The sequence below is a fragment of the Pituophis catenifer genome, unplaced genomic scaffold, assembly GCF_029215685.1.
Source record: "Pituophis catenifer annectens isolate HBS135680 unplaced genomic scaffold, rPitCat1.0.hap2 SCAF_6, whole genome shotgun sequence".
In the NCBI taxonomy this organism is placed as follows: domain Eukaryota; kingdom Metazoa; phylum Chordata; class Lepidosauria; order Squamata; family Colubridae; genus Pituophis; species Pituophis catenifer.
Window position 1 is genome coordinate 9,490,056 of NW_027256886.1, and position 23,836 is coordinate 9,513,891.

At 39.8% G+C, this 23,836-nt stretch overlaps 2 protein-coding genes across 2 annotated transcripts; one reads left to right on the forward strand and one right to left on the reverse strand.

The window, feature by feature from the left end:
* Positions 1 to 3,482: 3,482 nt before the first annotated feature.
* On the reverse strand, positions 3,483 to 11,884 carry NDUFB5 (NADH:ubiquinone oxidoreductase subunit B5). Its single transcript, XM_070945700.1, has 6 exons — positions 11,663 to 11,884; positions 9,846 to 9,931; positions 8,353 to 8,419; positions 6,171 to 6,232; positions 5,574 to 5,680; positions 3,483 to 3,765 (listed from the first exon to the last, which is right to left on the reverse strand). Exons 1-6 carry the CDS (start codon positions 11,787 to 11,789, stop codon positions 3,645 to 3,647), a joined length of 570 nt encoding a protein of 189 aa, XP_070801801.1. The 5' UTR covers positions 11,790 to 11,884; the 3' UTR covers positions 3,483 to 3,644.
* Positions 11,885 to 11,949: 65 nt separating this feature from the next.
* Positions 11,950 to 22,065, forward strand: MRPL47 (mitochondrial ribosomal protein L47). Its single transcript, XM_070945699.1, has 7 exons — positions 11,950 to 12,077; positions 14,709 to 14,851; positions 16,447 to 16,507; positions 18,423 to 18,519; positions 20,717 to 20,847; positions 21,558 to 21,653; positions 21,769 to 22,065. The coding sequence occupies exons 1-7, from the start codon at positions 11,989 to 11,991 to the stop codon at positions 21,872 to 21,874; spliced, it is 723 nt and encodes a 240-aa protein (XP_070801800.1). The 5' UTR covers positions 11,950 to 11,988; the 3' UTR covers positions 21,875 to 22,065.
* The last annotated feature ends 1,771 nt before the right edge of the window (positions 22,066 to 23,836 follow it).

The following is a 23,836-nucleotide window of genomic DNA, read 5'->3' on the forward strand; positions in this document are numbered from 1 at the left end:
AAAATAAGCAAGCTGCGTGTTGTGTGGGTGTATTTAGAGAACTAGAATCCATAACGTGTTCATATGACACATTAACCTGCAACAGCTTACTTCATTGATTTTCTAGGATTCTTAATCAATAACTCATAAATTAACTATGAGCTATTTATACAATGCCCTAAACAAGAAACAGGTGGTCAATATTTGCTTTTATTTGCCTTGTGCTTCTAGGAGCAATGAGACTTCATCGAATGAGACTTCGTCGAAACATCGCCAAGGTACTTCCAATTTTACGCGGGACAAAACCCGAATAACCAAAGACCTACATACAAATACCCGCGAAAACCTCAGAAAACAAATATATATATATGCTTTCTTCTCTTATCGTAGGTTTTTGTATGCATTTTTCTGGCTAACTGATATGGCTAACTGATGAAGACCAATCAGTCCGAAATAGATCTACATTAGTCTCCCAATAGGCAGCAAAATGCTTGCTTGCTGTCTGAAGGCCTAGGATGGTGGATGTGATTTCACTGAGCTGTGGCTGCAAGTTGAGAAACTTGGTGGTGAAATGTAAAATTTGTTACTACCGGTTCTGTGGGCTTGGCTTGATGGGGGGGGGGTAATGTGACTGAGTGGGCGTGGCCAACTTTTTTTTTTACTTTTAAAACCATTTTTTCTACAACCTCTTGGCCGAGGAGGTTGTAAAAAAAATTCTTTTAAAAGCCTCTGACGATCCCAGCTGAGTTGCCTGATCGGCTGAGGCTTTTTTTTCATTTAAAAACATTTTTTCTACAACCTCTTGGCTGAAGAGGTTGTTTTAAAAAATGCTTTTAAAAGCCTCTGATGATTCCAGCTGAGCCGCGTGATTATCAGAGGCTTTTTTTTTTACTTTTAAAAGCATCTTTTTGGCCGAAGAGGTTGTAGAAAAAATGCTTTTAAAAATTTAAAAAAAAGCCTCTAATGATTGCACGGCTCAGCTGGGCATGGGGGAGTGGGGCAGGGATGTTTGCTACCGGTTCTTCGAACCACCCACCGCCATTGCTATCGGAGCGGGCGATCCAGTCCAAACCGGGAACATTTCACCGCTGATATATATAATATAAAGGATATTAGGTATGTTTGCCGTCTTGAATATATACACTTATATATTAATATAATTATATATTAATTATATTATATTATTATATTATTATATTATATTATTATATTATATTATATTATATTAGATTAGATTAGATTAGATTAGATTATTATATTATATTATATTATTATATTATATTATATTATAATATATATATATATATATATATATATATATATATATATATATATATATATATATATAAATTATATAAAAATAATAAAGGAGGGATTTAAAAAAAAATCTAGACTAACTAACTAAATAATCTGAGAATTTAAGAAAATCATGCCCTCTATTGATCCTAATCATTTCTAGGACAATCCATAGCAGAAAGCAAATACAAACCATGATGGAGACTTTTCACCTAAGATTCCCTGTATCCAATTGTCTAGGTTTCCTCCAGACACTGGATGTGTTCACTCAACACACTGAACGCTAATCTCAGATTAACCAACATTGCTGCTCTCATACAATTAACTATGTTGAAAAAATAAAATATAAAAATGATTTTTTAAAAACTTGATGCCATCCAATATTTTGAATTAACATGGTTGTCTGGTTCTCACAATTTGCCAACATAATATAATGGTTGGATTCATGTGACTGCACAGGTCACCCAACCTGTCAATCACTGATCTAGTGTTTCTCCAAAGGTGCATACCAATTAATACGTATGGATCTATACATGTATTCATCTCAAAGGGAAATGTTCATATTCTGCAAACACAGAAATGAGATGGAATTCTGGAAAATGGCATCTTAGGGGAGAATGAAAGTGGATTTTTGGAGGGGGATGTCAAGTCAAATGACTGTTGTGGAAAAAAAAATCTATGTACCGTATTTTTCAGAGTATAAGACGCACTTTTTTCCTCCTAAAAGAGGCTGAAAATTTGGGTGCGTCTTATACTCCGAATGTAGCTTTTTCGAAGCTTTTTTTCAGCCCTGAGGCGCTAGTGATCTTCCGGGCTTCGCCTGCTCCGACTCTCAGGTGTGAAGCTTTTTTTCAGCCCTAACGAGGCACTAGCAAGTGAAGCGATCTCTATGGTATGCTTGCTTTTCTCATTGCTTTTCTCTCCAAAGATCAGTTGTGCTTTAGAAGCTGTTTTTTATCCCCAAGCAGGGGATAAAAACCAGCAAACTAATGTGCTGAAGCTGACCAGACCAAAGATGCTAGCCAGATGAATACCTGGTAGGCAGATTTTTTTTTTCTCCCCAAAAACTAAGCTGCATCTTATACTCTGGTGTATCTTATACTCTGAAAAATACGGTAGTCACTATCCCAAAGGTGCTTTTTTCAAGAGGCAACTGGACTTTCTGGTTTTTCTTTGAAGATGTTTCGCTTTTCATCCAAGAAGCTTCTTCAGCTTCTTGGGGAATGCTCCAATGGCCAGAGCTGAAGAAGCTCCTTGGATGAGAAACAAAACATCTTCAAAGAAAAACCACAAAGTCCAGTTGCCTCTTGAAAAAATAAAGCATCTTTGGGACAACCATGACTTGGATGACTGAGAATCTCCACATATATGTAATCAGTAGGAATTGAAAATGGATGGAATATAATAAAAAAATGATTCATGTATAGTTTAATAATCATATTACCGTAGAAGTTTCACAGACAGTGACAAGGCAAGAAACTGGTACTCTCAAAATAAAACTTACTTCTCATACCCATTAAAAATTTTTGGTGCTATGTCCCAAAGGATTCTACGTGGTGTAAGGATGAAGGTTTGGGCTAGATATGGAGAAAGTCAGATTCAAATCTCACTCTGGCCATGGAAGATACTGGTTTGTTCATGTGATTTTTATCTGGCCTTTATTTTTTTTTTACAAATAACTCAAGGCAAACATATCCAACATCCCTTCCTCCTCCTATTTTTCCCACAACAACAATCCTGTGAGGGGGGTTGGTCTGAGTGAGAGGGACCGGCCCAATCTACCTCAGTAGCTAGGCCTCTTTGTGCTATAGAATGAAAGGCAGAATATAAATAAAATCATAAGCTTGTAGGGAACTATATTAAACTGAATGAGGTTTATTCTGGCGTATACCAGAATATGCCAGAAGAATCCAGGACCTCAATGCCTTCCGTCGCTCCCTGAAAACCCATCTTTTTCAGCAAGCCGGGTTGGCTTAAGAAGAAATTTTTAAATTCTTTTAATTAGTCTGTGATTCTTAACTTTCGGGCCAAAATTTATATATTTTTTAAAATGTTTTAATATTTATATTCTATGTTTTTTTATCTTGGCTGTACACCGCCCTGAGTCCTCAGGGAGAAGGGCGGTATATAAACTGGAAATTAAATTAAATTAAATTAAATTAAATTATACACATACATAAAAAAGATACAGCAAATGAAAAAAAAAGTTTTTCAGCTAGTACAAGAAGATTTATTTATTTAATTACACATGTAAAGCCGCCCAATTCTATGTCTACCTAGGGCAGCATACAATGTGATTTAAATTAGGTATACATTACATATTTTAACTGTTCTGTAGGGATGCCTGCTGGAGATTCCAGCTGAAATGCTCAGAAATCAGGGTTTGCTTTAGGAGAATAATCAACCATAGATGTGCCTGGGGATTCATGTTGATGCCAGGGTCCATCCCCCCTTTCGTACATCAGATGGCTTGCATCTGCTTCCAATTTCCTGTTAAAGGAAAGAAGAGGAAAGAGAAAAAAGAACCTGTGAAGCAATATTTTCTAATATTAGCCACATCATTATATTTCAATAGCACGAAAACAGACTGTGTTTAATTTGACAAGCAAAGATGGAAAACTATATGCTACTGGATACCTGTGCTCCTTTTACTAAGCATCTTGCCCCAACCTGGTTGACCTCCAATCAAATGGACTTCCACTCCCAGAATTCCACAGGAAGCATGGCCATTGCTGAAAAATCTAAGACCAAATTGTAGACTTAAAGATTTCCTACTGCTCCATATGTATCAGGAAGGGATAAACTCTATGGTCTTGCTGGCTTTCAGACAGCTTCCTCTCCAGTCTGAATAGAGATGTGGTTGCTTTAATGAGTTGGTTACTCAGCCTATCTTTTCAGAAAGCATCCATTTTATTTTTTCTGAAAGACAGTGTCAAACATGCATCTAAGGAAGTGAAGGTTAGATTAAATATTCTCTCTTGGGGTAAGGGATTACACTGGATTATCTCTCAGCAGATATTTGCATAGTTTGAACATGGTTTGAGCCCTGGGACTTAGAAGGAGAACTTTTCTGTGTGACATCCGCCCTCAGAAATATCGTTCCTCTCGGGTAGATTAGCCCAGACGTTCTTGGACACACACTCTGTCCCTCTCTACGTGCCTGTGTGTAACTCTATTGAATTTCAAAGAAACAGCAAGAAAAAATAAAGAAGCAAGAAAAAAAGAAGAAAAAGGAATGTTAAGGGAAAAGCAAGATAAAAGTGCAAAAAGAAAAGAGAAAGAAAAAGAGAACCGGAAGACACGGCTTGGTCATCTGGCCTGGGGATCCAATAGCATGCAAAATGGCTGTAGTGCTAGGAAAACTGAGCATGCTCTCCCACATATTGTGTTATTCAATCACTTTTATTTTCTTTCAATGTTTTCAATGATTTTTTTTTTGCAATTTTTAGCTATTTGGTTGCACTGTTTTAACTTTGCATACTGCCTAGAATCATTTATGTGAGATGGGCAGCAGCTGCATACATTTTGCCAAATAAGTAAGGCATTTCAAATCTTATCACAACCACCTCAAAAGAATGTATAAAACAGGAAAGAAAGAAAAAACAGGTAGTCCTGCATTTGCTTAGTGGACGTTTTAAGTTACAACAATACTGAAAAAAGTGGCTGTTTTTTCACACTTACGACCGTTACAACATCCCCATGGTCAAGAGATCAAAATTCAGGCTCTTGGCAACTGGAATGTATTTATGATGGTTGCAGCATCCCAGAGTCATGTGATCACCTTTTGCAACCTTCCAACAGACAGAGAGTCAACAACTGCAGTGATTTACTTGACAACTATGGCAAGAAAGGTCAGAAAATGGGGCAAAAACTCACTTAGCAACTATCTTGCTTAGCCACAGAAATGCTGGGCTCAACTGTGGCCATAAATTGAGGACTACCTGTACTGTAGGATGATGATATCTGTATTCTTTACACAGAAAGGAAGGAAGGAAGGAAGGAAGGAAGGAAGGAAGGAAGGAAGGAAGGAAGGAAGGAAGGAAGGAAGGAGGGGGAGGAATATTTGAATGATAGAAAAAGCAAAATATGATACAATACATGATAACATATTTTGTCCCCTTTATTATTTAACATTCAGTCCTCCTCATATATATTGTCTTGAGCTTCCAGAGGGAAGGTTGGATGGAAATGCATTAAACAAGTTAAGGGGTAACTACATAAACAAAACAGCACTCACTTCCTAGCTCATACCTGAAACAACTGTTCAGCATTTCTGTTAAGAAACAAGTTTCTCCTACCTTAACTTCTTTTTCTCGAATTCAATATATAACCTAGCCATTCCCTTTTCATATTCCTTTTCAGGGGGACTGTAGATGTAGCGTGAAATCCACCGACTTATAGGATGCTGGAAGGAAAACCAAAGCAGGCATTAGAAAATAATTGTGATCAACTCTATTGTATTTTGCTTGCAGAAGGAAGCTACAGGCATCAAATGGTTGGACCAAGGTCTTTTTGGACTTTGAAAAACCAAAGTCTGCAATCTGCCTTCTGTTAACTATACTGCTTTTCAGAACTAACCCAATATCAGCTTCCAAAACTTCCTCTGATATTTCTCATATGTCCTATATCACCATGGAGAGGTGTTGCTAAATTCTGGTTTTAAATGAAAACAGATTTTCTAGAAACCCATTCAGTTGTGAATACGATTCTTAACAATATTGTGCATACACATAAATATCACATTTCTTCATAATCAATACAACAAATTGGAGAATAAAAACATGAAGCCAATTACAAATACATTCCAATTTGCCTAATCTAACTTTCAAGAGCTTTATTCTCCTAAGGCTGACTTACAAAATTCACATTTTTTTTTCTTCAAGCTTTGTACTTACTTTATAATACTCCCAATGTTCTGGAATATAACCTTCTGGGATCTCAGCCAATTCAGCTTCACCTAGGCAGAGACAAGGTCATTGTGTTTCAGTGCATTAGACATATAAAAACATACTGATGGAAGAACACGAAGTCAACAAATGTTGCCAGTCACAATTTATTGCCAGCCTAACAGGAGGATAATCTCTACATTTGTAATCCTATTGAATGCACATTTATTCACCAAATTCAATGGTGAATAAATAGCTTCCACAGCTGTTTAAAAATAAAACAAAAAATATAACATGTATTGTACTTTTACGCAGCAAAGATTATGCAATACTTTCTTTTGATGTTTTGATTCACATTTTGCATCATGCCAATCGTCATCCTTGTGTTATCATTTTAATCATTTTTTTAAAAAAAAATGATTCCAAAGACGGGAACAATTAAAAACATTTCTAATAAATTATAAAAGAATAATTGCAATACAACATAAACCCGTGCCTGGAGGCCGTGCGGATCTGGATGGGGAGGAACAGGCTCAAGCTCAACCCTTCCAAGACTGAGTGGCTGTGGCTCCCGGCATCCCGATATAGTCAGTTGACTCCATCACTGACTATTGGGGGCAAGTCTTTGGCCCCCACAGAAAGGGCTCGCAATCTGGGAGTCCTCCTGGATATGGAGCTGTCCTTGGAGGAACATCTGACAGCTGTAACTAGGGGGACCTTTTGTCAGGTTCACCTGATTCGCCAGTTGCGGCCCTTTCTTGATCGGGATTTCCTGTGCACAGTCACTCATGCCCTCATCACCTCTCGCCTTGACTACTGCAACGCTCTCTACATGGGGCTCCCCTTGAAGAGCACCCGGAGGCTCCAACTGGTCCAGAATGCAGCAGTGCGGGTAGTGATGGGAGCAGCATGGCGCTCCCATGTAACACCGCTCCTGCGCGAGCTGCACTGGCTCCCAGTGGTCTTCCGGGTGCGCTTCAAGGTGTTGGTTATCACCTTTAAAGCGCTCCATGGCATCGGGCCTAGCTATCTTCGAGACTGCCTGCTGCTACCGATGACCTCCCATCGTCCCGTGCGCTCCCACAGAGAGGGCCTCCTCAGGGTGCCATCAGCCAATCAATGTAGGCTGGTGACTCCCAGGGGGAGGGCCTTCTCTGTGGGGGCACCTACCCTCTGGAATCAGTTGCCCCCAGAGTTAAGGAGAATCCAAGACCTTAGTGCCTTCCCCTGTGCCCTTAAAACCCACTTTTTCCAGCAAGCCGGGCTGGCTTAAGAAGAAATTTTAAATGTTTTAATTGGTTTGTATTTTTAATTTTGGGCCAATTTATATATATTTTAATACATATTTTAATTTAATACATTTGTGGATGATCAATATGTCTGAATGTGGGGCTGGAAACAGAAGAATGACAACATTATCCAAAGGAAGTGGGAATTTCACAACCAGGATATATCACAATGGGACATAATTAAGAAAGCAACTTTAGGCTGCAGCATAAAAAAGAAGCAAACAAATAAAAAGAGCACTTTGAACATGCATCCAGAAAGCTAGGAGCTTTAGATCTTATTAAGCCAAATCTCCTTATAATAAAGAGAGCCGTGAAGATGCAACATGATGTAGTCCATTATCAATTCCATAAACCAGGAAAAGCAAAAAACCATCAGGAAGCTTCTTCCGAGAGGCTTTTTAAAAAATTCTGTAGCCCAGCCATCATCAAGCTAGTACTGTAATTAATTAGACTGAAATTTCTAAAATTCCAAGGGAATGGATTTGAAGTCCAAATATCTGGAGGGAACACAATGGAGAAAAATGATGGTTTTTCCCAAAGTTGCTTTTTCCAAAAGGCACCCACACTTTCTTTTTTTTTTTCCCCCTTTGGAAATATTTCACTATAAATCCTTACATTCCCCACCAGTCAGTTAAAACTGAAGAAGCTTCTTGGATGACGTACAAAACGTTTTCAAAGGGGGAAAAAAACTAAGTCCAGTTGCCTTTTGGAAAAAGCAACTTTGTAACAACCATGATGTGGATGATTGAGTATCTCCATAGACATTTAGCTGATGGTTCTTCTCTTTTACAGGGAAAACAGAATTAATTCAATATCCCTGAAACAGCAGAAATGATACAATTATCTGCAATATTCAGCAATACAAACCAGAACAGAAGATTCTAAGGTGCAGAAGTACTTACCAATATAGATATTAGCAAAGGCTATAATAATGAGCACTGGGATTCCAGTTAACATAACGTACCAATTCTGTTTAAAAAATGAGGGGAGGGGGGAAGGCAGTCAGTAGAAAGCAAGTCCACAAATTTTTCACTCTTTATTTATGAACCTACAAGCTGAATTATTATTATTAGTGTACTTTTCTTCCACCCCGACATATATGCAGAAAATTCCCAGAATTTTCAGGATCACTGAAAGATTAAATGCAATAAATTTTAGGAGCATTTAGAAATGGTCCAGTACAGGAATCCAAATTCATTTCATTCATTTTATTTATGGCCCCACAGCAAGAAAGGAATCTAAATTAAAGTATCCCTGATAAATGTCTGCTCTTTAATACCTCCAGTAAGGAGAGTTTATCACTTCTCAGAGTAATGATATCCACTATCAAACTATTCTATGTAAGAGGCTTTCTTAACATACAGTTGAAATCTGCTTTTTATGTTTGCATAGTTTGGGGCATGCTATAGCGTAGAAGGGAAAAAGAACTTATATTTGCGCTACATCATTTCAAGTATTTAAAAAAAGCTAACATACAGCCAATAACCGTGATGGCGAACCTATGGCACGCATGTCAGAGGTGGCACACAGAGCCCTCTGTGTGGGCACGCGTGCCATTGGCAGCTGCTCTTCCAGGTTCCCTCATGCGCATGCACACCGGCCAGCTGCTCTCTTCCAGGTTGCAGCGTGTACATGTGCACCAGATAGCTGGTCCATGAGGACCAAAAGTTGTGTGTGCTCCATCACTGGAGGTTTTTGAGACTGGACAGCCATTTGTTTGAAATGGTATAAGGCTATGATGGCGAACCTATGGCACGCATGCCAGAAGTGGAACATAGCACCCTCTGCGGGCACGCGAGCCGTCAACCCAGTTCACCTCCGCCACACATGCGCGTATGATTCCTGACGGGCAGCTGGTCTTCGGGTTTCTGCCATGCATGCGGGTGGGGGGAATATGCGCATGCGCAGAGATGCATGCAGGGGGCCACATGCATACGTGGGGCAGTGTGCATACAGGGCATGCGCATTGCATTTTGGGGGTTTGGGCATGCGCACACACACTTTGGGCACTCAGTCCGGAAAAGGTTAGCCATCACTGGTTAGGGTCTCCTGCTTGAGCGGAGGGGTTTGACTAGAAGACCTCCAAGGTCCATTTCAAGTCTGTTCTATTATTACTGTTACCTCAACCTTCTTAGAAAAACATTACCAACTCCCTCACCCTTTTCCACAAACATTTAATTTTTACTCCCCTATCAATCCACTCAGCATCTCAGCCAGTTTTTCAAATCCTTCTTAAGAGAGTGATGCCCGGTATTAGATAATACTGGTGAAAAGTGGAATAAAGTGAAGCTAATCATTCCTGTGAATTGAAAACTATATCTCTTTTCACGCAGTCTAAAACTGCTTTTTTCCTCCTTCCGCTCTAACTTTTTCCATACTCTGTTCCTAAACTTACCATTAATCTCAGAAACCGGTGATCATAAAACCGTGTTGCTCTGATGAAAAGCATCTTTTTTCCCTCGCTGGCATGGCGCAGTGAAACTGGAAAATTAAGTTGGCATCTTAGTACAAGTCAACAGTTACTTCTGCAATAGTTTCAGAATGCAAAAAGCTCTGCAATTGTTGCCTTATTTTTCAGGATGGCTTTCACACATAGCCATCCTGCAATAGGAAAAATAAAGGAGGAATCTACCCAATTCTGTTCCACACGACTGAGAAATTCTTGTAAGATTCACTTGGTGACACAATGGGTTTCACAAAGAATGGTCCTTGGTTTGAAAAATCATATTAGGGTTAATAGATCTGGGATGCCAACAGACAGCCATTAGGTAGTAGCAAAGTCATAAAGCTTACAGTATACAGAGTCCTCAACTTATCACCAAACTGAACCCAAAATTTTTGTTGATGAGTGAAGTTAAGTGAATTTTGCCCCATTTTATGACCTTTTGTGCCACAGTTGTTAAGTTAGTAGCATGCTTGAAAAGTGAATCTGGCTTCCCCATTGACTTTGCTTGTCAGAAGGTCCCAAAAAGTGATCCCACGACCCTGGGGACACTACAACCGTCATAAATATGAGTCAGTCGCTAAGCATTCAATATTTTTGATCAAATGACTATGTGGATACTGCAAGTCGTAAGTGTGAAAAACGGTCATCAGCCACTTTTTTCAGTGCCGTTGTAACTTTAAAGAGTCTTTAAAGTTGAACTTTAAAGTTAAAACTTTAAGTGATCTGTTTTAAATCAAGGCCCATCTGTATTTTTGCTGGCATCTAGATTCTAGGCCTGTCTTAAATATCTTATTTCTTTTTCATATGGCCCGGTAATTATTCCCAGTAAGAAGGTTTCTGGCCTCATTTCTATTTGTTGGTTTATAATTTCTTCTATTTGTATTTTAATTGTTTGCCAAAATTGTTTTGCCTTCTGGCAGGACCACCACATGTGGTAATAAATTCCTTTTTGATGTTTGCATTTCCAACATAGCAGGGAAGTGTTCGGGAACATCTTTGCCAATCTGGCAGGTGGGAGATGCCATCTATAAAACATTTTATACATGTTTTCTTTATAGGGTACAGATACTGTTAGTTTATAATTTATATTCCATAATTTCTCCCATTTTTCTAATTCAATATTGCATCCGAAATTTTTTGCCCAAATTATCATATTTTCTTTAACTACTTCTTCCTCCAATTTGTATCTTAATAAATAATTATAAGGTTTTTTTATCAATTTATCATCTGTTCCTTAAAGAATTTTATCTAATTCATATGTTCCCTTTTGAAATCCAAATGTCAGTTTTCTTTAGTCATCATATGCATTTAAAAAAGAAACAGTGCCAGGAACATCAGCTCCTTATAATCCTAAACACAAGCTTGGGGGAAAAAATGCATTTTGCCACAGCCTTTTTGACGAGGACTCGGGGAGCTCAGCCCAACCTACCTACCTCACAAGGCTGTTGTGAGGGGAAAAAAATTAAGCAGCTCCAGAAGGAAAAGCGGAAATTTAGCAAAATAAATAAATGTTGGGCTAGAGAAAAAAAACAACATTGGCTCAAGCTCTCACTTTCGTTTCTCAGATTGCGGTTAATGCCGCTCCCCCGTTTTCAATCCTATTGCACCCCAGGCAGAAACTCAACTGGTGAAGCTGCTGCAGGAGGGAGGACATTTCCCTCACCACCTTCAGGGGCATCTCGACACCCTTCCCAGCTCTGTCCGCTTCCAAGGTCAATTGGCCTGGAAGCCTCCGGGCATCTCCTGCCACCCCAGCCCGTCCCTACCGATCAGTCCGGAGCGACTGGCACTCGGGCCTAGCAAGGCAGTCCGCCCGAGCCCCGCGGACAAGGTTAGCGGCTGCCGGAGGCCGGCCCGGCCTGCCGTTCTCAAGAGGAGACTCATGACCGCCATTTCTGGTTCGGGCAGAGCCGCGAAGCTCGCAGTCGTCCTTTGCAGAGAACGCTCAGGGCTGAAGCCGCGCTGCCGCCATCTTTACGCCGGGCGGTGAGGGGAGAGGAAAAAAAAAAAAGTACCACCGACAAGGAACAAGCTAGAGGGGCTCCGTCGAATTGCCCAGAGAAAGGAATTGTGGGAAGACGGCGGAGGCGTCATGGCGCTGACGGCGGTTTGCCGACGGTTATCCACCGTGCTTCGGGTGACCGGCGCGAGTCAAGGCGGTGCGGCGGCTTCGGCTTCCAGGTGGGGGGGGGGTTCCTGTCGAGCGGGAAAAAAGAGCCGGGGATACAAATTGGCTTTGAAGGCCTTGCAGGAGAAAGTGCGAATGGTGGCGAAGAGGGGGAGCCTCCCCTGGCAAAGAAATGCATTTTGAGGAAGGTGCATATAATAGGATTGAAGCCTTCTCTGGGAAACAGAATAGAATAGAGCTGGAAGGGACCTTGGAGGTCTTCTAGTCCAGCCCCCTGTTCAAGCAGGAGACCTTTCAGACCAATGGCTGTCCAATCTCTTCTTAAAAAACCTCCAGTGATGGAGCACCCACAGCTTCTAGTGGCAAGCTGTTCCACTGGTTAATTGTCCTCACTGTTGGGAAATTTCTCCTTAGTTCCAGGTTGCTTCTCTCCTTGATTAGTTTCCATCCATTGCTTCTTGTCTTGCCTTCTGGTGCGTTGGAAAATAATTTGACCCCCCTCTTCTTTGTGGCAGCCCCTCAAATACTGGAATGCTGCTATCATGTCCCCCCCCCCCAGTCCTTTTTTTCTCTAGACTGGCCAAACCCAAATCCTGCAACTGTTCTTCATATGTTTTAGTCTCCAGGCCTTGGATCATCTTAGTTGGTCTTCTCTGAACTTTTTCCAAAGTCTCAACATCTTTTTTTTTTATAGTATGGGGACCAAAACTAGATGCAGTATTCCAGGTGTGGTCTTACTAGGGTTTGATAAAATGGTATTTTTTTTTGCTTTTAATTTATATGCTTTTTTTTGCTTTTAATTTATATGCCGCCCTTCTCCGGAGACTCAGGGCGGCTTACAATGCGTTAAGCAATACCCTTCATACTTTTGTATATTTATACAAAGTCAACTTATTGCCCCCACAATCTGGGTCCTCATTTCACCTACCTTTGAAAGGATGGAAGGCTGAGTCAACCTTGAGCCTGGTGAGATTTGAACTTGCAGTAATTGCAAGCAGCAGTTGTTAAGAGCCTTGGTGGTACAGTGGTCTAAGCACCCTGTTATTAACATAGCTGCCTGCAATTACTGCTGGTTCGAATCTCTCCAAGGCTCAAGGTTGACTCAGCCTTCCATCCTTTCTAAGGTAGGTGAAATGAGGACCCAGTTTGTGGGGGCAATAAGCTGACTTTGTATAAAATATACAAAAGTATGAAGGCTATTGCTTAACGCATTGTAAACCGCCCTGAGTCTCCGGAGAAGGGCGGCCTATAAATCAAATTAAAATAAATAAATAACAGTGCTTTAGTCCATTCTTACAGGCTCTTAAACAGGATCTACTTAATGTGATCTTGATTCTATGCCTCTGTAGGAAGTTAGCACCTACCCCTTTCCTAGAAGAATGAAATATTTTGGGAAATATTAAAAGGGCAGAATATTATGTTTCCCTGGTTGAGAAATGGAGAAGCATGTTTTAAAGACAAAGCAGCTTCCACCTTCCTGCCCCCACCCTTTTGTTAATGGGCCAGAGGCAGAAACTCTTTGTCAATGGACCTCATCTGCAAGACAATGGGACCCATCTAGGACAGAAACTCACCACATGGCACCTGGGAAGATTACATCAGCCAGCAGGGCTAGCTAAGACCCCCACCCCCTGGAAGTCTGACAACCAATCATGATACTTTTTCTGGGCCCCAGGAAGTTCAAAGCCAGAGAGAGAGCATAAAACCCGGAGGCTCGCTGTATCTGTCCCTTTTCTGTTCAGGAACTCAAGCCATTTGGTCCTGTCCACCATTAAGCCATCTTTCCAAGCAGTCTCCATGTTTCCAGTGTCTTTTTCCCCACTTGGAACTGAACCCAGAAAGATATTTCTTCCAACACCTCTGTTTATACAACCCAGGATTGTATTAGCTTTTTGGGCTGCTGCTGCTGCACACTGCTGGCTCGTATGCAAGTGATCGTCCACTAGGACTCCAAGGGCTTGATAATGTAGACCTCATGAAAGTATGAGCTTGCTAGGAAAAAAAAATTGGTAATGCCAGGGTCTGGTTCCTCTATTTAAAACCATTCAGGTTCCTTCGGTTAAATAAGTATAGGTAGTCCTCGATTTACAACCATTCGTTTAGTGACCATTGAAACTTGCAATGGCACTGAAAAAAGTGACTTATGACCGTTTTTTACACTTACAACTGTTGGGGCATCCCCGTGGTCACATCAAAATCTAGACGTTTGGCAACTGGTTCATATTTATGATGGTTGCAATATCCCGGGGGTTATTTTGATTGCCTTTTGCGACCTTCATACAAACAGAGTCAATGGGGAACCCAGATTCACTTTACAGCCACTTTACAGTGTTACTAACTTAAAAACTGCCGTGGTTCACTTAGCAAGTGTGGCAAGAAAGGTTTTGAAATAGAGCAAAACTCATTTAACAACTGTCTCACTTAGCGACAGAAATTTTTGGCAGTCAGAGGTTGAGAACTACCTGTAAAACCTGAGTATTTACTTTTAACTAGAGAATAATTTTTAGCCAAGTGACTGACAATAATGTTAATGGTGCTTCTGAAACTAGATAGTATTTTATCAAAGGAATATTTTAAATGTACATGCTTAAGAGGAAAAAAACTATCTACTGGAACCACATCTGATTTTTCAATATGCTTAAAATGTTGTTAAAACAATTCTGACTTTTTTTTTTGTTGTTCAGAGGACTCATTGGTGATTGGCCAAAAAAGTCTACAGAAGTGAAGATTTGTCCCTGTTCTGTATTGCTACATACATCAGTATCTCGAAATGCATTGGAGGAATTTTTTGATGACCCCAAAAACTGGGGAAAGGAGGTTAAATCGGGTAAGATACCTTTGTAAATAAGAGAATGTAGTATTATAAGATATTCAGCAACAGTTCATGTTGAGTCTCGATTTGTAAAAATTGCTGCTTATAGAATCCTTTTTTTTTTTTTTTTCGAAAGTGGATATTTCAGCTATTAGTCTAATTGTCAGACCTGTGACTTTAAATATCTCTGATATTTTCTCTGATAAGGAAGATCTCCTATATGGAGAATTAGAGCAGGGAAAGCGCCTCAGAGGGAGACCACAGCTGCGATATAAGGATATCTGCAAGAGGGACCTAAAGGCCCTGGGAATGGACATTAAAAACTGGGAAACCTTGACCTCCGATCGTTCAGCTTGGAGGCTAAAGACGCAGCATGGCACTCTCCAATTCGAAGAGACACTTGTTTGGCAGACTGAGGCAAAAAGGCAGTCCCGGAACCAACGAAATCTGGGGGCTGGGAGGGGACAGAATGTATCTGCCTCAGTGTGGAAGGGATTGCCACTCTCGAATTGGCCTTTTTAGTCACACTAGATGCTGTTTTAGGACCTCTATCCAGAGCATGATACCATAGTCTCTTGAGACTGAAGGATGCCAATGCAATGCCTTTAAATACAAATTTTAAGGAAAGGATTACAACTATTTGTATTGTCTGTTTTGGATTTACTTCTGCACGAGTAAAAATGTTCTAAGTTGTCCTAAATAATTTCATTGCTTTTTTCCTGACTTTAATATGCTTTAAGTTCTCCTGCATTCAAAAAGTATGTTACAAATGATTTTTGTTAATTTGTTTTGAGTGGCTCTGATGAAATCTGCAGTTAGCAGTGATCAATGGGTAGCTCCATGTGCCAGAAAACAAGGTTTTCTTTTAAAATAATCTGTGATCCTAAGCCATAAATGTATATTGTTTGGCTGCCTATACATAAGTGGATTCTGAGGAAATTTTTCGTGCATCATCCTAAAATCCATAATGGGAAAAAAGTGTTGTGCTGCTTTTCAAGAAAAACCCGGGGAAGTTGATAATTGTTGACTTTTAAAATATAGATAATATAGAATAGTTAAATAAAACAACAGAAAAGGAGCAAACTGAAAACAATCCCCAATTTAGCAGAAGAAGAGACATAAAATACAATTGTTCCAACAGGCGGGGCTAAACATACGAACATGTGAATGATTTTTTAAATGTTATCTAATTCTGGGTCTTATTTAATTGACCAAACTAAGTAATAATTTTAATTAGCAATTTTATGATGTTTGTGTGTCTATATTTTTCTTGACTGTACACCGCCTTGAGTCCTACGGGAGAAAGGCGGTATAGAAATATAATAAATAAATAAATAAATAAAATAATAAAATAAAATAAAATAAAATAAAATAATTAAATTAAATTAAATTAATAAAATAAAATAAAATAAAATAAAATAAATAAAATACAAGTAGTATTGGACTCTAGATTTCAGAATATACAGCTTTTAAAAGAAAACCTTTGAGTAGCTACCAAAATACCAGCTATTTCCACTTAATCAGCACTGAGTAAAAAATTAGTATAGTCTTAAGATCAGGAGACTTTCAGGAAGATGCTCTTGCTTTACTTTGCTTTGTGGCTTCCATAGGAGATTCCTGGACGGTCGAACAACTTCGAGGCAAAAGCAGCGACGATTTGCATAAGCTTTGGTGAGTGTTTCTTTGTATGATTTAAGAGGCCTGTCTTTCCTTGTGACAAGCTATTTGGAGAACTGCTTACCCACTTCAAAAAAAATATGTACCAGTATTAGTTTTCATTTGTAATCACAAAGCCTTTTGCTCTTGTCATGTCTCTAGATCAGTGTTTCTCAACCTTGGAAGCTTGAAGATGGGTGGACTTCAACTACCAGAACCCCCCAGCCAGCGCTGCTGGCTGGGGGATTCTGGGAGTTGAAGTCCACCCATCTTCAAGCTACCAAGGTTGAGAAACACTGATCTAGATATTCAGAAAAGTAAACATTTATAGCTCAGATTCTATAAGGGGAGTGTCAATGGAGAGGATTGTGTGGAGGAGGGCCAGGTAAATCCAGTTCCAGTCCACTCTTATCTGCAAAAGAACACTGCCTCTCAGCCCAACCAATATCATCAGGTTTCTATGGGAAAAATTTGAAGAAGAAGGAACTAAGTATGCTGGCTTGATCCCCTGAAGTCATAGCGCAGCTTAAACACAATATGTTAATAAAGGTTATTTGTTTGGCTGGGATTTTACACTGGTTTTAAATCAAAATTGATAAGAAAGAGAAGGGCATGAGGTATAGGAGAAGGTTTTGGAGAGGGTAATACGGGTAATCCTAGACTTACAACCATTCATTTAGTGACCATTCAAAGTTACAACAGCACCGGAAAAAAATGACTTATGACTGTTTTTCACACTTACAACCCTTCCAACTTCCCCAGGGTCATGTGATCAAAATTTGGACGCTTGGCAACTGACTCATAGTTATGATGGTTGCAGTGTCCTGGAGTCACATGACTCCTTCTGATAAGCAAACTCAATGGGGAAGCCAGATTCACTTAACAAATGTGCCACTTACTTAACAACTACAGTGGTTCACTTAACAACTGTTACAAGAAAGGTTGTAAAATGGGGCAAAACTCACTTAGCAATTGTCTCACTTAGCAACAGAAAAGTTGGACTCAGTTGTGGTTGTAAGTTGAGGACTACCTGTAGATTATTTTTTTAAAAGGTGAAAAACATGGGAAATTAAGCATAAATCACAGTGTTGAAAGTTGAAAAGGGACAAGAGTGAAGAAACGTAAGTGCTGAAGTGCAAAAGTATCTAAGAAGGGCACGTAAGGAGTAAAACATGCCTAAAAAAAGAGAGTTTAGAAAGGCAAAAATCCAAAGGACAGGAATGTAAGGAAATTATAAATTAGACTAGTGGGGAAATTCTACCAGGTGCGGCTTCTCCTTTCATTGTGCCTTTAAGCAACTCTGAGGGAGAGCTATGTCCTAAAAGCAGCAGATAATGGTAGCTAGCAGAATTTCTCATTCCACAATGTATGTACAATAAAGTTCAGCTGCATCTAATACAAGTAAATTTTCTTAATATGACTATATTGATATTACAATTAGTACTGCTGTGTGGCAGTACCATTTTATTTCCATTTAATTAAAATACATGATGATTTGTAGTTCAGTAAAAAAGCACTAAAATGAAACTGAGCTTAGCTATTCTCCATCAAGGTTGACTCAGCCTTCCATCCTTCCGAGATCGGTAAAATGAGGACCCAGATTGTTGGGAGCAAATATGCTGACTCTGTAAACCACTTAGAAAGGGGACTATGAAGCAGTATATAAGGCTAAGTGGTATTGCTATGGAAAATATTGTCTATTGTATAACTCAATCAAAAAATTGGGTTCCACCATGATGGAAACAACAAAATATTTTTCCGAGAAGGATATTTGTGTTTCAAGTATTCAAAGTATAGTGTTGTATTTAATTCTTATAAGTTTTAACAACTTAATATGTCTCCCATCCTAAATCTATCTCCCATTTCTTATTGAGAATCATTATCCTGTCTAACAGTGTCATGTAACTTGCTAATAGATACTCTTTCTCAGGTATGTCCTGCTAAAAGAGCGAAATATGCTTTTAACATTAGAGCAAGAAGCAAAACGGCAGACTCTGACAATGCCAAGTCCAGAAAGATTGGAAAAGGTAAATTAGAGTCGAGAATGTCAATGGCAATAACCTGATCTTTGTTAAAAATAGAGAATTAATACACAAGACTGTTTATGTGATTTAGGATAAGGAAGGTTTTAAATGTTCTTAATTCCAAGAAGTCTTTTTGATCCATTAATTTGCCTTGAAATTTGCCATGAGTGCTGATTCTATGGAACTTGCCAGCTAATGGAGAAGATATTTTTAGTTATCTGGTTCTCTAAAGAAGCTGCAAGTCATACAGAGACTATATTAATTCCTGAGCTGCTCCTTGCTAAAAACATCTGATCCAGGCAGAGAGCTGGGTTCAGAATAACAGATTGTAAGGGATCTTGGAGGTCTTCTTGGGAGACCCTATACCCGTGATGGCGAACCTATGGCACATGTGCCAGAGGTGGCACGCAGCGCCTTCTCTGTGGGCACGCAAGCTGTCATCCCAGTTCAGCTCTGCCACGCATGCGCACATACCTCCCGCCAGCCAGCTGGTTTTCAGGTCTCTGCCGCGCATGCGCGGGGCGAGATGCGGATACACGGAGGACATGCGGGGGCCATACACACATTTCATTTGGGGGGTTTAGGCACACGCACATTCGCACACACAGACACTTTGGGCACTCGGTCCAGAAAAGGTTAGCCATCACTGCCTTATACCATTCCGGTATAATCCAATCTCTGTCCAATCTCTTAAAAACATCCAATGGTAGAGCACCCACAACTTCTGAAGACAAGCCCCAAACGTGCTTTTTCAGGAGGTAACTGGACTTTTTGTTGTTTCTTTTGAAGACATTTAGCTCCTCATCCAAGAAGGTTCTTCAGCTCTGACAGGATAGTGGGGAATAGAAGAATGGCTGAAGAAGCTTCTTGGATGAGAAGCGAAACATCTTCCCCCCAAAAAACCAAGGAAGTCCAGTTGCATCCTGAAAAAGCACCTTTGGGACAACCATGACCTGGATGACTGAGAATCTCTACAGACTTCTGAAGACAAGCCATTCCACTAATTAATTGTTTTCACTGTCAGGAAATTTCTCCTTATTTCTAGGTTGGATCTCACCTTGATAAGTTTCCATCTGTTACTTCTTGTCCTGCCCTCAGGTGTTTTGGAGAAGAGGTTGAGCACCTCTTGTCTCTGACAGCCCCTCAAATATTGTCACTCCTAGTTCTTCTGTTCATTAGATTAGACGTATCCAGATCCTGCAGTTTAGTTAAACTAGACATATCCAGTTGTGCAATTCAAGACATTAATGAGAGAGAGGAAGGCTGTTGACACCCTGTCCAAGATGCTGTCTTTATGGCTTCCTGTTACTTTTCTGATAATTCTGATTTGTTTAATGTAAATGTTATATTGGGAAAATAAATGAGACAAGAGTTCAGGATAGAAAAATAAGCTTTCAGTATATTAGAGTCAATTTATTTATGAATAGATCTGCAAATAGGAGAGATCAATGATGAAAAAAGCCAAATCTTTACTGAGAAGTTGATGGAAGCTCTCACTCATCCAGGTCATGGTTGTCTCAAAGGTGCTTTTTCAAGAGGCAACTGGACTTTCTGGTTTTTCTTCGAAGACGTTTCGCTTCTCATCCAAGAAGCGAAACGTCTTCGAAGAAAAACCAGAAAGTCCAGTTGCCTCTTGAAAAAGCACCTTTGGGTTTACTGAGAAGTGTTTCTTTACATTCCCTATCCCTGTCTATTGTGGGGATATCCACAATTTTTTTTTTTTAATTTGATTTATATGCCGCCCTTCTCCGGAGACTCAGGGCAGCTTACAATGCGTTAAGCAAGAGCCTTCATACTTTTGTATATTTATACAAAGTCAGCTTATTGCCCCCACAAACTGGGTCCTCATTTCACCTACCTTAGAAAGGATGGAAGGCTGAGTCAACCTTGAGCCTGGTGAAATTCGAACTTACAGTAATTGCAGACAGCTGGTCTTAATCACAATGCTATCAGTCTGCTGAGCCACAATACCCAGTAATAAGCGGGTATTACTTACATAGGAATTCTTTCATTTGTAAAGAGTAATTTTGGATGGTTTCATTCCTTATATTAAGGCAAAGCCATGGCTTACTGCAGTGTGTGAATCTAACCTATAACTACGTAGTAGACCTTGTTACAAGACTAAATAACCCTGAATGATGTTGAGAGTATATATGAGCTCCACCTGTTGAACACCCCACTTCTGTTTTATATCCCTCAGGTTATAAAATCCATGGAAAGAATGGACCAGGTCATTCAGGAACGGGAAGACGCTTTGCGACTTTTGCAGACTGGTCAAGAGAAGGAATGGCCAGGCGAATGGAGATATGATTTCCTTGGGCGTATTATTTGGTAAACTGGCACATTAGATCTGTGGTGCATTTAGGAAATATTGAATAAGCGCGAAGTTTGATGTAATAATAATTTCCAGGCTCAATGAAAGAGGTAGCCAAGTAGGAAAATGTTCATCCGGGTTGTGGTAAGCAATAAACAGCTAGGACGCACATGTGGGAATTGCAACAAACTTGCACCCTGAAGCACTGCTAGCAATTTTTCCATGACCGGGGATGTGGGGGAGGGGTTTCATACGCTATCTAGATCCTGTGCATGCACATACGAAGTTTTACTCAAGTGCATAGACCGGTTCCTAACAGGTCACGGTCCAGTAATGGTCCACAGCCTGCGGGTTGGCGATCGTGTTCAAAAGGGTTTTGTTTTTTTTTAATAACAAGTCAACAATCCTTTGTCAGTCTTCATAGGGATATTTTAAGGAACAAATATGGTAATGATCATGTATTTTCAGAACATTTTTTTTTTGTACTTCCGATTAAAAGCCAATGAATTCAAGCAGTTTCAAATAAAACCAGCACATTACAGCAGCCAGGGAATTATGGGAGTTGAAGTCCAAACATCTTAAAAAGCGAGAGGATGATTTTCTTTGGGTTGACGGAAAATTAGAATTTAGAAGCAGAAAACATAGTAGGTAAATCTTTCTGCAATTGCCTTCCAACATGAACGGTGATTTTTGTCCTAAATATTTTTCCCATTTCTGTTGTTGGTAGGTATACTTTCAGAGAATGGCCAATTCCCTGGTACTTGAATGCAAGGCACAAGAAGAAACGATTCTATTACCTGTCAAATGTCAAGCCTTTTATAAGGTAATAGTAGCATGCTTTAAAATGTAAATGTTATTATTTTTTTATTATCTTTATATTGGAGAGAAATAGCTTTTCCACTCCATGCTAACTTCTGGGGGTCGGTTTCATCCCACAGACTTCGATATGAGAAACTCCTGCGCATGAAATACAAGCAGGAGGCAAAGCAAAGGAGAGAGAAGCGTTTACAGGAAGAAGCTCTAGCTGCAGAGTCTCAGAGTTAATACGGAACTGAAAGTATTTGACGTTTGAGAAGACTAGAGGAATAACAAGAGGGCTGCTGTAAGTGAAAACATGATACAAATGCTTTGACTTTGGTCATTACTTACGAATGGACACTAAGGTGGGAAATATTTTGTAAGTTCAGAAAGCAGCTCATTTTTTTATTACCAAAATAAAACTTCTCCATACCTGCTGTGATTTTTTTTTCATTTGTACCTGGGTCTCCAGTCCAGTGTAAAAATCTTTTGTCTTATGTTTTATAAATGCCGCCTGCAACAGAAAGGACTAGGTATTGTCTGCAATTCTCTGACTAGAGTAGGAGTGCCCAACTATGCCAACTTAAAAGACTTGTGGACTTCAATTCACAAAATTCTGGAAGTTGAAGTCCACAGGTTTTAAAGTTGCCAAGACGGGACACCCTTGGACCAGACCCTTAAACAAAATAAAAATTAGTATTCTGACCTAGACTTCCTGATATAGTAAAAAGTACACAATTAGCCCCAACCCCTTTTTTTTATTTTAACGGCTGTGAATTCCTTTCATTCACAGCACGTGCTGAATCACCAAGAGTTTATAAATAGTCCAGCAGAAGTCTGCCAAACTCATTCGGATAAGGCTGGTAAACACTTTTATCTTCTTTGACACACTGCCAAAGACCTAATTGGCAATTATCTTGGCAAGGCCACACGGAAACAGAGTCAAAAACGGAGCTTCAAAGTGCAAACTGACACCATCTACAACGTTGCTTCCTGCAAAGGCCCAGGTGCCTTTGCTCTTCATGTCTTATGGGAGGAGCAAATTATCTCCAAGCCTTATTCTCGAGTTGTCCCTTTTGTTTTAACTGTTCTTGCCTTCTGGCAGCTCTGTGTACGCACGCACTAGGAACAGGCTCCCCCTGTTCCTGTCTCTCTGATGTCTGACTCTGGAGGCTCCGGAGTCCACACATAACTCTCAGATGGCCCTGGCCCCATCTCTGCCTCTGACGCAGAGCCCTCGTCCGAGCCTTTCCCAGACTCCAGGACTGGCCCATGTTTCTCCCCAGCCTCCTCACTGTCCGACTCTGGTATGTGTGTAAGATTAAATGTTTCGATCCATTAAGTATATGGTAGGGGTGTATCCTTTGTTCATTTTATTTTAGAATTTTTATTCAGCCTTTATTATTTTTATAAATAACTCAGCAAACATATCTGATACTCCTTCCCCCTCCTGTTTTCCTCACAACCACCCACCCCGTGAGGCAACTTAGACTGAGTGAGCAGGGCTGGTGGTAAATATATACATAAGGTCAAACTTTGATTTTCCCAGCTAAGATGCTTGTGGCCAAGGTCATACCATTAATAACTGCATTTGTAGTACCATATTATGCTAAATCAGAACCAATTAATCTATATATATTTTATATTCACATGACCCAGCTTGCTGTCTGAAAACCCCAATGCTTTGCAGTGAACATTGTAACAAACAATATAGACCTGAAACTAACATTCCAAATATTAAGGTAGTTGTGCTTGACCAGGAAAATGGTGTGAATGATTTAAAGTTATAAATAAATGACACACACCCCAAACGAGCAAACAGATGAATTGTTGTACCTTGGTTAAAAGTTAACTAAAGAAGGGAAAATGGATGATGCCATTTTAGAGTAAGCTGACACAAATCATTTGGTTTTGTTCAAGAAATGAATGTTGAAAGCATACTAGAAGTGCGAGTTCAGTATATCAAAGATAAACTCGATACAGTGGTATTGGATAGTTAAATATGTCTGATAAGAGATGCATAAAGAGTGAATAGTGCTAAATGAATATAGACTAAACAAGAAAGTAACCAATAGGAAAGAAGTACAGAGGTACATACTAAAAAAAGAAAGATGATACCAAGGATGTCAAACTCAAGGCCCGCAGGCCGGTCCAGCCTGCGGGGTTGCTTAGATCTGGCCCACAGGGCCACCCTGGAAACAGTAAAGG